Source organism: Pocillopora verrucosa, chromosome 14 (assembly GCF_036669915.1).
Source record: "Pocillopora verrucosa isolate sample1 chromosome 14, ASM3666991v2, whole genome shotgun sequence".
Taxonomy (NCBI): Eukaryota; Metazoa; Cnidaria; class Anthozoa; order Scleractinia; family Pocilloporidae; genus Pocillopora; species Pocillopora verrucosa.
In genome coordinates this window covers 18,979,679-18,991,844 of record NC_089325.1, presented here as the reverse complement: position 1 = coordinate 18,991,844, position 12,166 = coordinate 18,979,679, and the positions used below count along the sequence as shown (strand labels likewise).

Here is a 12,166-nt window from a genome sequence, read left to right as displayed (position 1 = left end):
TGCTTTATCAATTTCAGCTTGAAATTTGTTCCAGAATGGCAGCCATGCTTCATATGTCCCATTAAACTTTGTGATCTGTAGTTTTGGTGGCTTTGTTGTCCTTTGTTTACTCTGATTAGCCTTTTCAACAGGTTGCTGTTTTGCCTTGGTCTCTTCCAGCTGGCGTTCGAATTCTAGCTTCATCTCCATCTGCTCTCTTTCGAATTGAGCTCCTCTTTGCGAGCACGGGCTTTCCTCTCTTCTTCGTCGTTTTGCTTTCAATGTTCGATCCTTTCATACTTCTCCACAAGCCATTTTTCCAGTCGCGAAACTTCTTCATCAGCCTCCGCAATCGGTTTTTCAATGGTGTTGCTCCAACTTCCAACGTCTTCTGCACTTTTTCCGGCCTCAAACATGGTCTGGTCAACGCTTATTTTAAGCGCATCTACTTCTTTTACTAGTGCTTGTAGGTTGTCGTGATGCCGTGCAACCACTCTTAGGTTTCCCTTTTCCACAATGCCATGTATTTTTCCACTTGTGTATAGCAACATCTGCAATTTAGCCTCTGCTTTCTTGGCTCGTTCCTCCATGCTTGGCAAGTCCCGTCGGAAGTGCCGCTGTGTTAGGAATGGGACTAAAGAATCTGCTATGTTTCGAGACTTCACGTTTTAGTTATAAAATCAACTTGATCTCTCTCTCTCACCATTCTCGTCTCACGCTCTGGTCTCTCTCATTTTAAATATATAATATGATCCTATTGTTCAATCATCTGTCACTTATTGCAAAAAAGCAACCGGAAATCAATTAACGCTGAGTTATCTCTCACAAAACCCTTTTGACTTACCTTTGACTTGTGGTTAAATTTTGACTCGTCAATTTGAATAATGACCCCTGATCCACCAGGGCTTGGGATTGGGTTAAGATTAGAGCCTGCCAGGCCACTTCTCTACACTTTCGAGCCATTTTGATGAGAACTTTGCGTGATGCAATTCCCTCGAAAAACGTGGCTCTCAAGGAATCTTTTTTAGCCCATTTCCAGAGAAACTGAACATGCTGCTGTAGTGAGAGCCTGCTACTTTCAAAAAACTATACCTTTCAATAATGAGTACAATTTAATTACCACATAATAACTGGAAATACCACTCGTTCCAAAGGTGTGGCAGAATTAAACTGAGTGTGGCCAAGATAACTTTGGAAGCCAAAAAAGGCATGCTGAGTCTTTTCCAATTCAGTCAAGGTTTTTTTTTTTGCAGCCAATGCAATCCAAAAACACTGTATGTATTACAAGATACGTGCAGTTCCTTTTCCGGTTTAAATCTCCCACACTAGCTTTTTTCGGCCGGGGAAGTGCTTTCCGTTCCGGCCAACTACGAGGAGCGGCAAGCCCTAAAATCTCTGTCCCAAAGTTAATTGAGTTATCTTTTTGTCGTTGACAGGTTGGAGGGAAAATAAAAGCGACCGCTTGGGTGATCATTTGCATCTTCACCCAGCAGCTCCAAAAGTGAGTGAATATGAGAGGCAAGTGTTTTACAGAAACGTTTGATGTGTATAACTGAACAGCTGAACTGATTAGCGCGTGTAATTGATATGATACAATAACATGGAAAATCGCCTCACATACAAACCACACAATACGGGCTGCTCCTTTTGAGGGAGTGGCAGTAATTATAGTGTTGCGGGAATACCTTTAGAAGCCAAAAAAGGTATGCTGAGTATTGTCCAATATTAGCGAAAAAACGATTTAAATCCCTGTAGTAAAGGTTTGCGAAGTTTTTTTTTAAAGATAGTTCGATTACTCAGTTTTCTAAATTCTAAGGCAGCGTGATGAAGTGCATTTCCTTGATGGTAAGTTGGCAGCAAACCAAAAAACTGCACTCTTTATTTCAAGATGCATGCTGTCTTGTTTTCATTTTTTAAAAAATAACGCCATCATCATTTTTTTGGGCTGCAAAAGTGTTTTCCGTTCCTCTTAAGTTTTTTCACTCACTCTGCTCATTGTTGTTCTCACTCACATCGGAATAGGAAAGCGCCTTAGTGGCTTCATGTCTTTGACCAAAAACCACAAGCTGTGCAAGTAAAGCCATTTACACCCATGAAGTATGGATTGGCACATTCCGAAAGAAAGTAATACAGAGTAATATTTCCTGATCGTCATGTTTTGGTGATACGTTAAAATTAGCGATCTTAAAAAACTTGTATAAAATGGCACTTAGTATTTCTACTTTCGTGGTAAGGTTTGGTATGTCCAACTGGTTAGCACGTATAATCGATTTTGAAACCAGAAGCAGGAAAATATAAATCAGTAATAGTGAAACCGGCTTTTCACACAAACCACACAGTACCACCCGTTCGTTAGGCGTTCAAGTAATCAAAGTCTTCCGGAAATAACCTTGGCGACTAAAATGCAGGCTGAGTTTCTTTGGCGTCAAAACGAATGAAATCCCTGCGAGGTTTGTTTTCAGTGACAGTGCGAGTACTCAATTTTACTAAAGGCCAAGAAAGAAGATCATGACCCAAGAAGAAGGGTACCGTCTGTTCTTGGCATTGTCAGTCATACCCTAATCTATCGTGCGGTGGTTCGTATTTGTTGGATTTACCACGGGTGACTTGTAAATAAATATCCTTTTACAAATGAACACTTCAGCACAGTTAATTGTCACATCGATGTGAGCACTGATGCAGAGCATCATGGCTAGCACCTTTGTTGGATGGGCATACGCTAATCGATTGCCTTTTTAAATGTAGGTATTGTGGAAAACCGGTAAAAAGTTGTGCTTGTCAAGATGCCAGTTTAGTTGAAGAAATAAGAAACTCGGAAGAGGGGTCTCTTAGTCAGGAAGACGGATCATCAGCTTCACAGCCGCCTGCGAAGAAAGGGATCAAAAAGGATAGGTAAGGTTTTTTCACTTATTTAGTATCTACTATGCTCACTTTAGTCATGAATAACTTATGTTGCTGACAACTTTTTCGTGGCTACATTTTTACAGCGGTAAAAAGGCCACACGGCAGAAGAAATATAAACAGGTCCAGGAGGAACTAGCCGCAGCAATGTAACAAAGAAAAAATACGAGGCTTTATTCCAGAAAAAGGAAGATGAACAGCTGGGGATGAAAAAAAATATAAAGCGCCTCATTGACGCTTTGGAGGGTAAGTGTCAAGTGTCTGCGTATATATACATTTAAAACAGGTAGTTCATTTCTAGCCATCTGGTCTAATCAAGTATTGAGTGGACTGGCCAACAGTTTTATTTCAAATGGATGGGGGGGAACTAGTTTCTGACGAAACTGTGGTGCTGCATCGGTGGGGAAGTGAAACACAGAAATTTGGATTTATCAACTAAGTTAACATGGTAAACTGATCACCGTACTAGAATTCCAGAGCTGATGTTGCGAACGTTTGCCTTTTGTTCGAGTGAATCAAGTCGCTTTTGCTAGCCCATTGTATAATTGAGTAATCGGGTTCTGCCAATTTGTACTCCCCTCGGTTAAGGTTCTGTCTGCGAGCAAACTCACTTCAGATGCAACCTTAACCTCTCCCTACTGTGTCAAAATGAAAAACAAGGAAAGAAGAAACAAACAAACAAAAAAAGAAATGAATGTTGGAAGCAAGCCACGAGATAACTATTAGAAATGCGAGGCTCCCGCGTGAGAAACTACGCTTTTGTTCAGAACGAAAACACAACTTTTTCCAATTCTCTTTTGAACGGGAAATACTGACAGTTACAAACATAGCTTGTCTTGGTCATATCTGAACATTTCTTCTTCTAGGAGAAATTGAGAAATGCAGAAGTGTAACTAGAAAAACACGTGAAACAGACAGCTCGTCAGAGGAGAGTGAAGGTGGCGAGGACAAGGGTGGGAAGGAACCAGTGGAAGTTGAAGAGGAGGAACACTAATATGGTGAGGAAGGAAAAAGCGATTCCGATGAAGACAGCGAAAGAGATCACCAAGAAGATGGACAAGACTTCGATGGAAAATCGAAGAAAAAGTACGGGAAAGGTATGACAGTTTTTGATTTCTTGTTAAAATGAAACGCCCGACCACCTCCTTTTACAATTTCCTTTACATTTTCTGGACTTAGTGGCTAATTTTCACTGCTACCGCTCAAAAAGACGCTTTTAAAATAACAGGGTATGTGGGTGTGGCTGCAGGAAAGGAAGGTCTGAATGACTGTCGACTTGGATCGGCCCTAACAATACCCTTTCAATTATTGTTATCGTTGTTGTTTTTATCTAGTGAGGTGGCCAATTAGTAAATAAACCCCTTCAGGCGGCTGATAATGTCCATGACTGAGAGACTGTCTGGTCTGTCCAAAAAATGAATATTTGGCCGAGAAGCCAAGTGTAAGAGGGCACACGTAAAATTTTGAGGACAATCTCGGACATTATTAGCCATCATACCAGTAAGCCAGAAATGGGCTTATCAGCTTTATGACCCTCCGATTAATTTTTCCATTCCTTAAAAACCGCCAGTAAACATGCTGGCTCCATGTTTTCAAGTGTGTCTGAAAATTTTCTCTCTTCCACACTTTACACACTTTACACACTTTATTTTTCTTTTTCTTACAAAATAATTTAGATTATGTTGACCCGCAGATAGCAAATTTGCTATTCGAGGCGGGTCAATCGTCAACAAACATTATTTACAATATATAAAGAAAATTAAAAACTAAATAGTTAGATATTGTTAAATTATAAAGAGAAGCATAACTGGTAAATACATCAATAGTTGTTCAATAAAGTATAGAAGCAGATAAATTAGTACTGAAAGCAATCGGATCAATTTGTTTTAATTATGCAGTCCTTAAGTTTAGAGGAGATCTTTTCAACATCAAGATAAGAATCTTCATTATCTAGTATCTGAAATAAAGACGTTTTTATTTGTTTATTAAAGGAATGTTTTGATAACGTTTTGAATTCTTTTGGTATCTTATTCCAAATTTTGACACCAACACGCGAGAAAGCCTTTTTTTGTAGGTTAAGTCTAGAGTACTTTGTACTAAAGAGCTGCGATTTGGATGATCGAGTATTGTAGGTATGAATATGAGATGTTTTAGTAAATAGTTTCAAAATATTAATGGGAGCCCTCTGGTTGTGCACATCAAACATAAGTTTACTTACGGCTTCATAATATAGGAACGTAACAGGCAGAATTTTTGCTTTGGCAAATAAAGGGATGGCATGCTCTCTTCGATCGGGGAAATAGATTAAGCGCAAAACTCGCTTTTGAAGAACTAAAATCTTGTTTAAATAAGCATTTGACGCATTGCCCCAGGCAAGGAGTCCATAAGTTATATAAGGTAGAATTAATGAATTGTAAATATTTACAAGGACAGTAGAGGGAACGAAGTACCTCAGCTTTGCAATCATCCCTATTGTTTTACTTATTTTTACGATAACAGAGTCAACATGGTTTTTCCATGACAAATTTTGATCAATTAAAACGCCTAGATATTTGATATAACTTTTTTGCTCTAAACTAACTCTTCGGTTTGTCTCACAATCTAAAATACCTATTTGTGGAGAAAAATGCATTTTATTCTGACGAGGACGAAAAATTAAGAAATTTGATTTTTTTGTATTCAATGTCAACCTATTTGTAGTTAACCAGTCATGTACGTTATTCAACTCTACATTAACCGTTTGCTCGATCGCCTTAAGATTCTTATCAGCATAAAGTATATTAGTATCATCCGCAAAGAGATAAAATTTTAGTTTATCAGAACAAAGGTGAATGTCATTTATGTAAAGTAAAAATAGAAGAGGTCCAAGGACTGATCCCTGGGGGACACCACAGGGAGAGATAAGTTTTGTTGATAAGTGCTCTCCAATCTGAATTGTTTGTGTTCTATTTTTTAAATATGATTGAAACCAGTCATTTATCAATCCACGGAAACCGTAAAAGTTCAATTTATCGAGTAATATTTCATGATTGACCGTATCAAATGCCTTTTTCAGGTCAATGAAGACACCGCATGAGAAGTACCGTTTATCCATATTACGTAGTATATCTTCGACAATATCAAGTACTGCATGCTCTGTGGAATGTGACTTGCGAAAGCCATACTGTGAGGAGTACAATAGGTTGTTTTTGTCAATAAATTCCTTCATCCGGTAGTACAAAAGTTTTTCAAAAATCCTATTAAAATTAGACAAAAGAGATATTGGTCGATAGTTTGAAGGGTCGGTCTCGTCGTCACTTTTATATATTGGCGTTATTTTAGAAATCTTAAGTTTTGAAGGATAGATACCATGGATAACAGATAAATTGAAAATATGAGAAAGAGCTGGAGATATGATATTGCAAGAAGATTTAAGCAGTTGTGTAGGGCAGGAGTATAAGCCACAGGATTTACTATTTGGTAGGGATAATATTTCCTGTTTAACTTCTTCTGGTGTAATGGGTTTGAAAAAGAAGGAAGAATCAGGTGATTTCAATTTACCAAGATAACTCATATAGTTATCTTTCTTTGGCAATTTACTTGCTAGTAAATTACCAACACTTGCAAAATGCTTATTTAGAATATTTGGTAATCTGGAAGGATTTTGTGTTATTTGATTGTTATTGCTTGGGTCTATCAGCTTCGTTAACACTCTGCTTTTTGTCCTTTGGTTATTTATTAATTCATTTATTACTTTCCGCGTCTTTTTCATATTATTTGTATTTTTGTCAAAGAAATCATAGTAATAACGTTTTTTACTCAAACGAATAAGGTTTGTAACTTTATTTCTATAATATTTATATTTTCTGTGTATTCCATTTACATATAGCTTGTTCTTTATTTTTATTGATGTCCTTATTCCTTTTGTTATCCACGGTTTTGCAAGTTGTTTAATTTTACGTTTGGATAAAATTTTAACAGGCGCATGGTTATTCACGACTGAATTTAATTTTCTGTAGAAAGATGAGAATAGTTCATCAATATTATTTGTTTTTGAGGCAATAATAGCATCCCAGTCGATCGCGGACAAATCATTATTAAATTCCTCAGAGGAGAATTGAGAGAAGTCGCGTTTTTTAATTGTTTTCTGGACAGGTTTGTCTCGCTTAGATTTCAAAATACAAAATTGAGAAAAATGATCAGAGACATCGGTAATAATGTTTCCACTAATTAGAACTTGATCAGGATTATTAACAAAAATATTATCAATAAGAGAGGCTGAGTTATTACGTACGCGTGTTGGTTTGTCAATAGTTGGAAGAAGATAAAAACTCTGTAGGGCCAGTAGGAAATCCTGACTATATGAAGATGATTCCGTCTTTAAAAGACATAGGTTAAAGTCACCCATTAAATAAAGTGTTTTCCCAGTGGAAGCCAGCTTTTCGATTGTATCATTAAAATATTCAATGAATTGATCTGGGGAGTTGTGTTGACGATAAATTATTCCACATATGACATTTTTTTGTTTCTCATGGGAAATTTCTATCCACAATGCTTGAAACGCCTCGCAAGAGACCCTTTCAAGCACTGTGTAACTAAGGTCTTCATTGATAAAAAGCGCGACGCCTCCTGACGCCAATGGTGTGGCTACGTATTCAAAAGTGTAACCTGGAATTTCAAAGCTAATATTACCAGTCGTTTTAGTTATTTTCGTTTCTGTAAGTCCAATAATATCAAACTGAAAATCCATTTCTGATAAGTAGTTGGTTTGGAGTTTTTCGAGATTGTGATTTAAACTGATGATATTGTTATGAAAAATCGAAAAGCTCGTTTCCATCACGTCTCTTATTTGGGTATTTTGGTTTTTATTAAATTATACGGAGAATAATAACGGCTGTAGATTTGTTGATTGAATAAGTTATTGTTGGTATTTAAACTGTCATCAAGATTTGAGTTTAGTCTGAAAAGATCAAGATCATGCAAACCATTTAGGTTTTCGAGTTGTCTCTTAGTCGGTAGCTGATTTTGGATCAGAGAGTTGTTAAATTGCCCGTGGTAGAGAGTTAAGTTGCCAGTGAAGTTATAATATGGAAGTTCTTTAAGAAAGAGTTTTCTATTTCGGTCCTGTTCTTTGTATCTTCTGGTTCGCTTTTGCATCTAAAGCGCGTTTGAAATCATATCATAGGTGAGATATTAAAAACAAACAATAATATTGTCACTGCGTTACTTATCTCTATCCTTGGGTAAATGCGTTTAGGTCCTCCATATTTGCAAATTTGCGGATCGGTGAATTCTCTGATTTCCTGAGAAATACGGAACCATTTTTCGCCCAGCAGAATTTGAAGCTGTTGGCTTCTTTGAACTTCTTTGCCTCATACAGAAGGGTTTGTAGACGAGGTGTCAGATGATCGTAAATATTGAGGTGACTCACATCAATCTCTGAAGAAAATCCTAGTTGCTGTGCTGTTATGTTCCTTATTGTCTTCCTAGACGCCATGATTTTTTCCTTTACCATCCTTCTAACAAATTTACAAACTACTGCGTCTGGTCGATTCGAGGGATTCCTTGATGGAACTCGGTGGGCAATGTCAATGTCATTTATCGAAACATCTTTCACTCCCATCTGATGAAATAGTTGAAGACACAGGTTAGCTGTCTGCTCGGTCGTCTCTTTCGCTGCCAGCAACGGTAGACCGATAACTTTGATGTTAAATTGATAGCTGTACATTTCGAAGCCATCAATTGACTGCGAGATTCTATCGCAAGCATCTGAAATTACATTTGGCCTTGAGCTTAAACGCTTCAGTTCTTTCGATGCGTACTTTTTAAACGCTTCAAAATCATCGCATTGAGCTGAAACAAACTCAACTGATCGTTTTTTGCCCACAGTGTCGCCGCCATGTTCGATGCCAGCATCATGATTGATTTCTTCACGTCGATGTCCAATTTCCTCAGTCAATTTATCCAGTTGCTTCTTGAGATCTTCAATTTCATTCCTTAACTGCTGATTTTCTTTTTTTAGTTGGTTTTCTTTACCAGTCATAATTAGGGAAACTTAATAGAATGAAATAACACAGAGCGAGAAATATGCGTCCGCTCAGCTCAGCGTCCTCACCTTCGGAGAGGTGCTGTCTATACTCTTCCCTCTACGCTAATATAAAGTTGGACGAGAGTGGTTGGTTTATTTTATAGTTAGCAAACACAGTCTATTACTTCTCTATTTTCATAAAATGCCTCAGTTTAAGTTTACGATGGACTAAACCTGAAAGTCTACCTATAACCTTATTCCCTTTCAAAGGAGCAGGGTTGATGCAGTGGTGAGAGCGCTATCCTTCCACCAGTATGTCCCAGGTTCGATTCCCGTACTTGGCGTCAGAAGTGGGTGGAGTTTGTTGGTTTTCAACTCTGCTCCAAGAGGTTTATCTCTGGGTACACTAGTTTCCCCCTCTTTGATTTACAGTCTCCCCAATAAGTAGAGCACTCGTGTTTGGCTTAAATGATTTGAGACTTAAGGAAAGTTATCATTATTATTAAAGACGTTGACAGCATATTTTTTTTACTTTTTTGTATTTTCCGGAACAGCATTTGCGTCCGGCTTTTAAATGTCACTATCACTGTACTCTACGAAAAGAGTTTTTTTTCTTCCTTGTAAAATAATAAAGATGAAAAGTTGAACCTCTCAAGCTGGATTTTTTTCGCTGGCTTTCCTTCTTTTTGACGGAAATAATCTAAGGACAAATATCGACGCAGACAGGTGTTATCGCCTGATAACCGTCCAACCACGTGATGTAAAGTAGCCAATAGAGTAACTAATAGGATTACGTGATTGTCACAAAAAGCTGCACTGTATTGCATTCGAATTACGATATTCGAAGCATATAACATAAACGGAAGTTATTGGACTGGAAAGAACTTAATTAGATTCACAATCTCACTGATACTTTCTATTACACTTTATAGTGACAGGCCTGGATCTGGGAGGAATTCACGCCCGTTATGAAGGAGTTCTGAAGATAATGAAACAGAGAAAGTGTTCCCTTGCCAAGGCTATGGAGAAATATGGAGTTGCCAGAAATACGCTGAGGGGTTCATCAGAATTTGTGAGCTAAAAATCTTGGACAGAAATAAGTTCAACACGGTTGTTTCCACGGAGAGGGAGTGTTGTGGAAAGCCGCCGGTGAAAGACATCACGCCACGTTGCCGAGTTGCCTTGTAAGAGTACAGGTGCAGTCCAAACGATTCAAGGAAGAAGGCAGACTTCTTCCTTTCTTTTCTACAGAAAGCTTTTACAGCGGGAAATAGCAAAGAAACTCTTTAGGCGTTTGATTGATAAAGAGAAGCTAAGGATCTAGGAACTGCCAATAACCCCGTCCCCCCACACCCAACCGCTACCACCTCACATTTGAGAAAAAAAGCGTTCATGAGGTGCCCGTTCTGAGGAATTGATAGAAACATAGGTAAAGTTTTCAATCAATTTTTAAATGAGCTGAACCTCCCTTAATCGCTCAGTATATCAGTTAAAATTTTAGGAGATCTATCCAGGATAATTATGATAATGCACTAAGTGTTACATACTTAATTTGTCCGGGATGTATGTCTAATAGGACTTATCAAACCTGCCCTTTGTAAAGTCCAGTTCAAATCATCACTGACATCCCCTGAAGGCTCAGTCTAGTCAGTGGCTGAGCGAGATTCCTCTAGTGCGAGCTTTGATCACAAATCAGTTAACTGTTAATGTAATGAAAAAACTCCAACCTTGAATGACAGCTCGGCTGAATAAGGCCATAGTAATTATTCTTCTTTATAAAGATAGTAGTTGCTTAAAACTTGACCATTAATACATATTTCATTCTTTGTTTCGTTCAGTATATATACCGCTAAACAACCCATAATTCTCTAATTTACTCTGACCAAGGCTAGGGTAAATGCTCAAACCGTCAGCTTTTGAATTCTTGCACCGTTGTTGATTTACCACATGAACTTAGTTGCTAAACCTAAATTTCTTTGTGTGCAAAAGTTTTACATCTCTGTGTGTCTTGTTCTGCGATGAAATTGTCAACCGAAACGGCATCCACAAATCTTTCCGGCTTTAATTGAAACTGAACGCAGTTTGTCAGTTTTCGCGCCGTGAATGACTTAGTTTCTCCGTATGTACGATCACTATCATCCTCCGTTCAATAACTTTGTGTTGTCATATGTGATATACACCTTCATTCAAACATTACATCGGCGACGAGGTTGTGCAAGAATTACGCCTCGATACTCATAACCATCTTTGTGATGGATAAAGTTTACATCTTAATGCATCTCCAGGGTGATGCAAAGTGTCATCTCATCACAGAGTCTGCAGGTCATGCTCTCAAGCGACACCTAAGGCTCTAAGTAGAGAAGAGATCAGTGAAGCAACCAGAAAAGATGCCACTCTTCAAGAGGTAATGCACCTCATCTCAACTGGCCAGTCGGACAGCCTGAAGCCAGTGGAGTGAGTCGACCCAAACACCCTAAAGATATTTGCCAACATGAAAAGTAAGCTGACTTCTGTCGATGGTAACCTTGTGCTTCGTGGAAGCTGCATAGTAGTACCCTATGCATTTAAGAAATGAGTGACAGAATTGGCCCATAAAGGCTATCAGAAGCTGGTAAAGGTTAAGAGCCTGTTGCACTCAAAGGTCTGGTTTTCAAGAATGGACAGCCTAGTTGATTCTATTGTGAAACGTTGTGTTCCCTGTCAAGTTGCAATGCCTAAGTCTTTCTTCGAGCCTCTGCAATGACTCCATTGCCCAAAGGTAATAATTAATAACTTACTTACTTATATTTCGCAGATGCTCACACGTGCATTACATTGTAATAGTCTTACAGCAGTCTTCACAATCATTAAAATCTTCACAATCCTGATTATTGAAAGTATAGTATTTACAATCTTAACAATTTTTATAATCATTAAAGTCTCTACAAATGTGTTATTAAAACTGTGGTATTCATAATCATCACAATCTTTGAAATCATTAAGATTTGAACTCTCATAATATTATTAGACCGATGGTATTTAAAGCACATAGGCTTTCCTAAACAGGTGAGTTTTGAGAAGGCGCTTAAAAATATGTACAGTATTGGCATATCGTATGTCTCTCGGTAGCTCGTCCCACAGTATAGACCCTCCACATTTAAATGAGTTGTCACATAATGTGATGCGACTCTTCAAAGAAGGATTACTCAGTAAAAGCGTATCATCAGAGTTTCTGAGATTGTATCTTGAGGCTGATTTCAGTTCTGCAAGTTCAGATATATAAGGGGGAGCGATACCGTT

At 38.1% G+C, this 12,166-nt stretch overlaps 1 protein-coding gene across 1 annotated transcript; it reads right to left on the bottom strand.

Annotated features, from left to right (window-relative positions):
• Nucleotides 1–8,092: 8,092 nt before the first annotated feature.
• On the bottom strand, nt 8,093–8,902 carry LOC131772416 (uncharacterized). The gene has a single exon (XM_059088305.2). It carries the CDS (start codon nt 8,900–8,902, stop codon nt 8,093–8,095), a length of 810 nt encoding a protein of 269 aa, XP_058944288.2.
• Nucleotides 8,903–12,166: the final 3,264 nt, after the last annotated feature.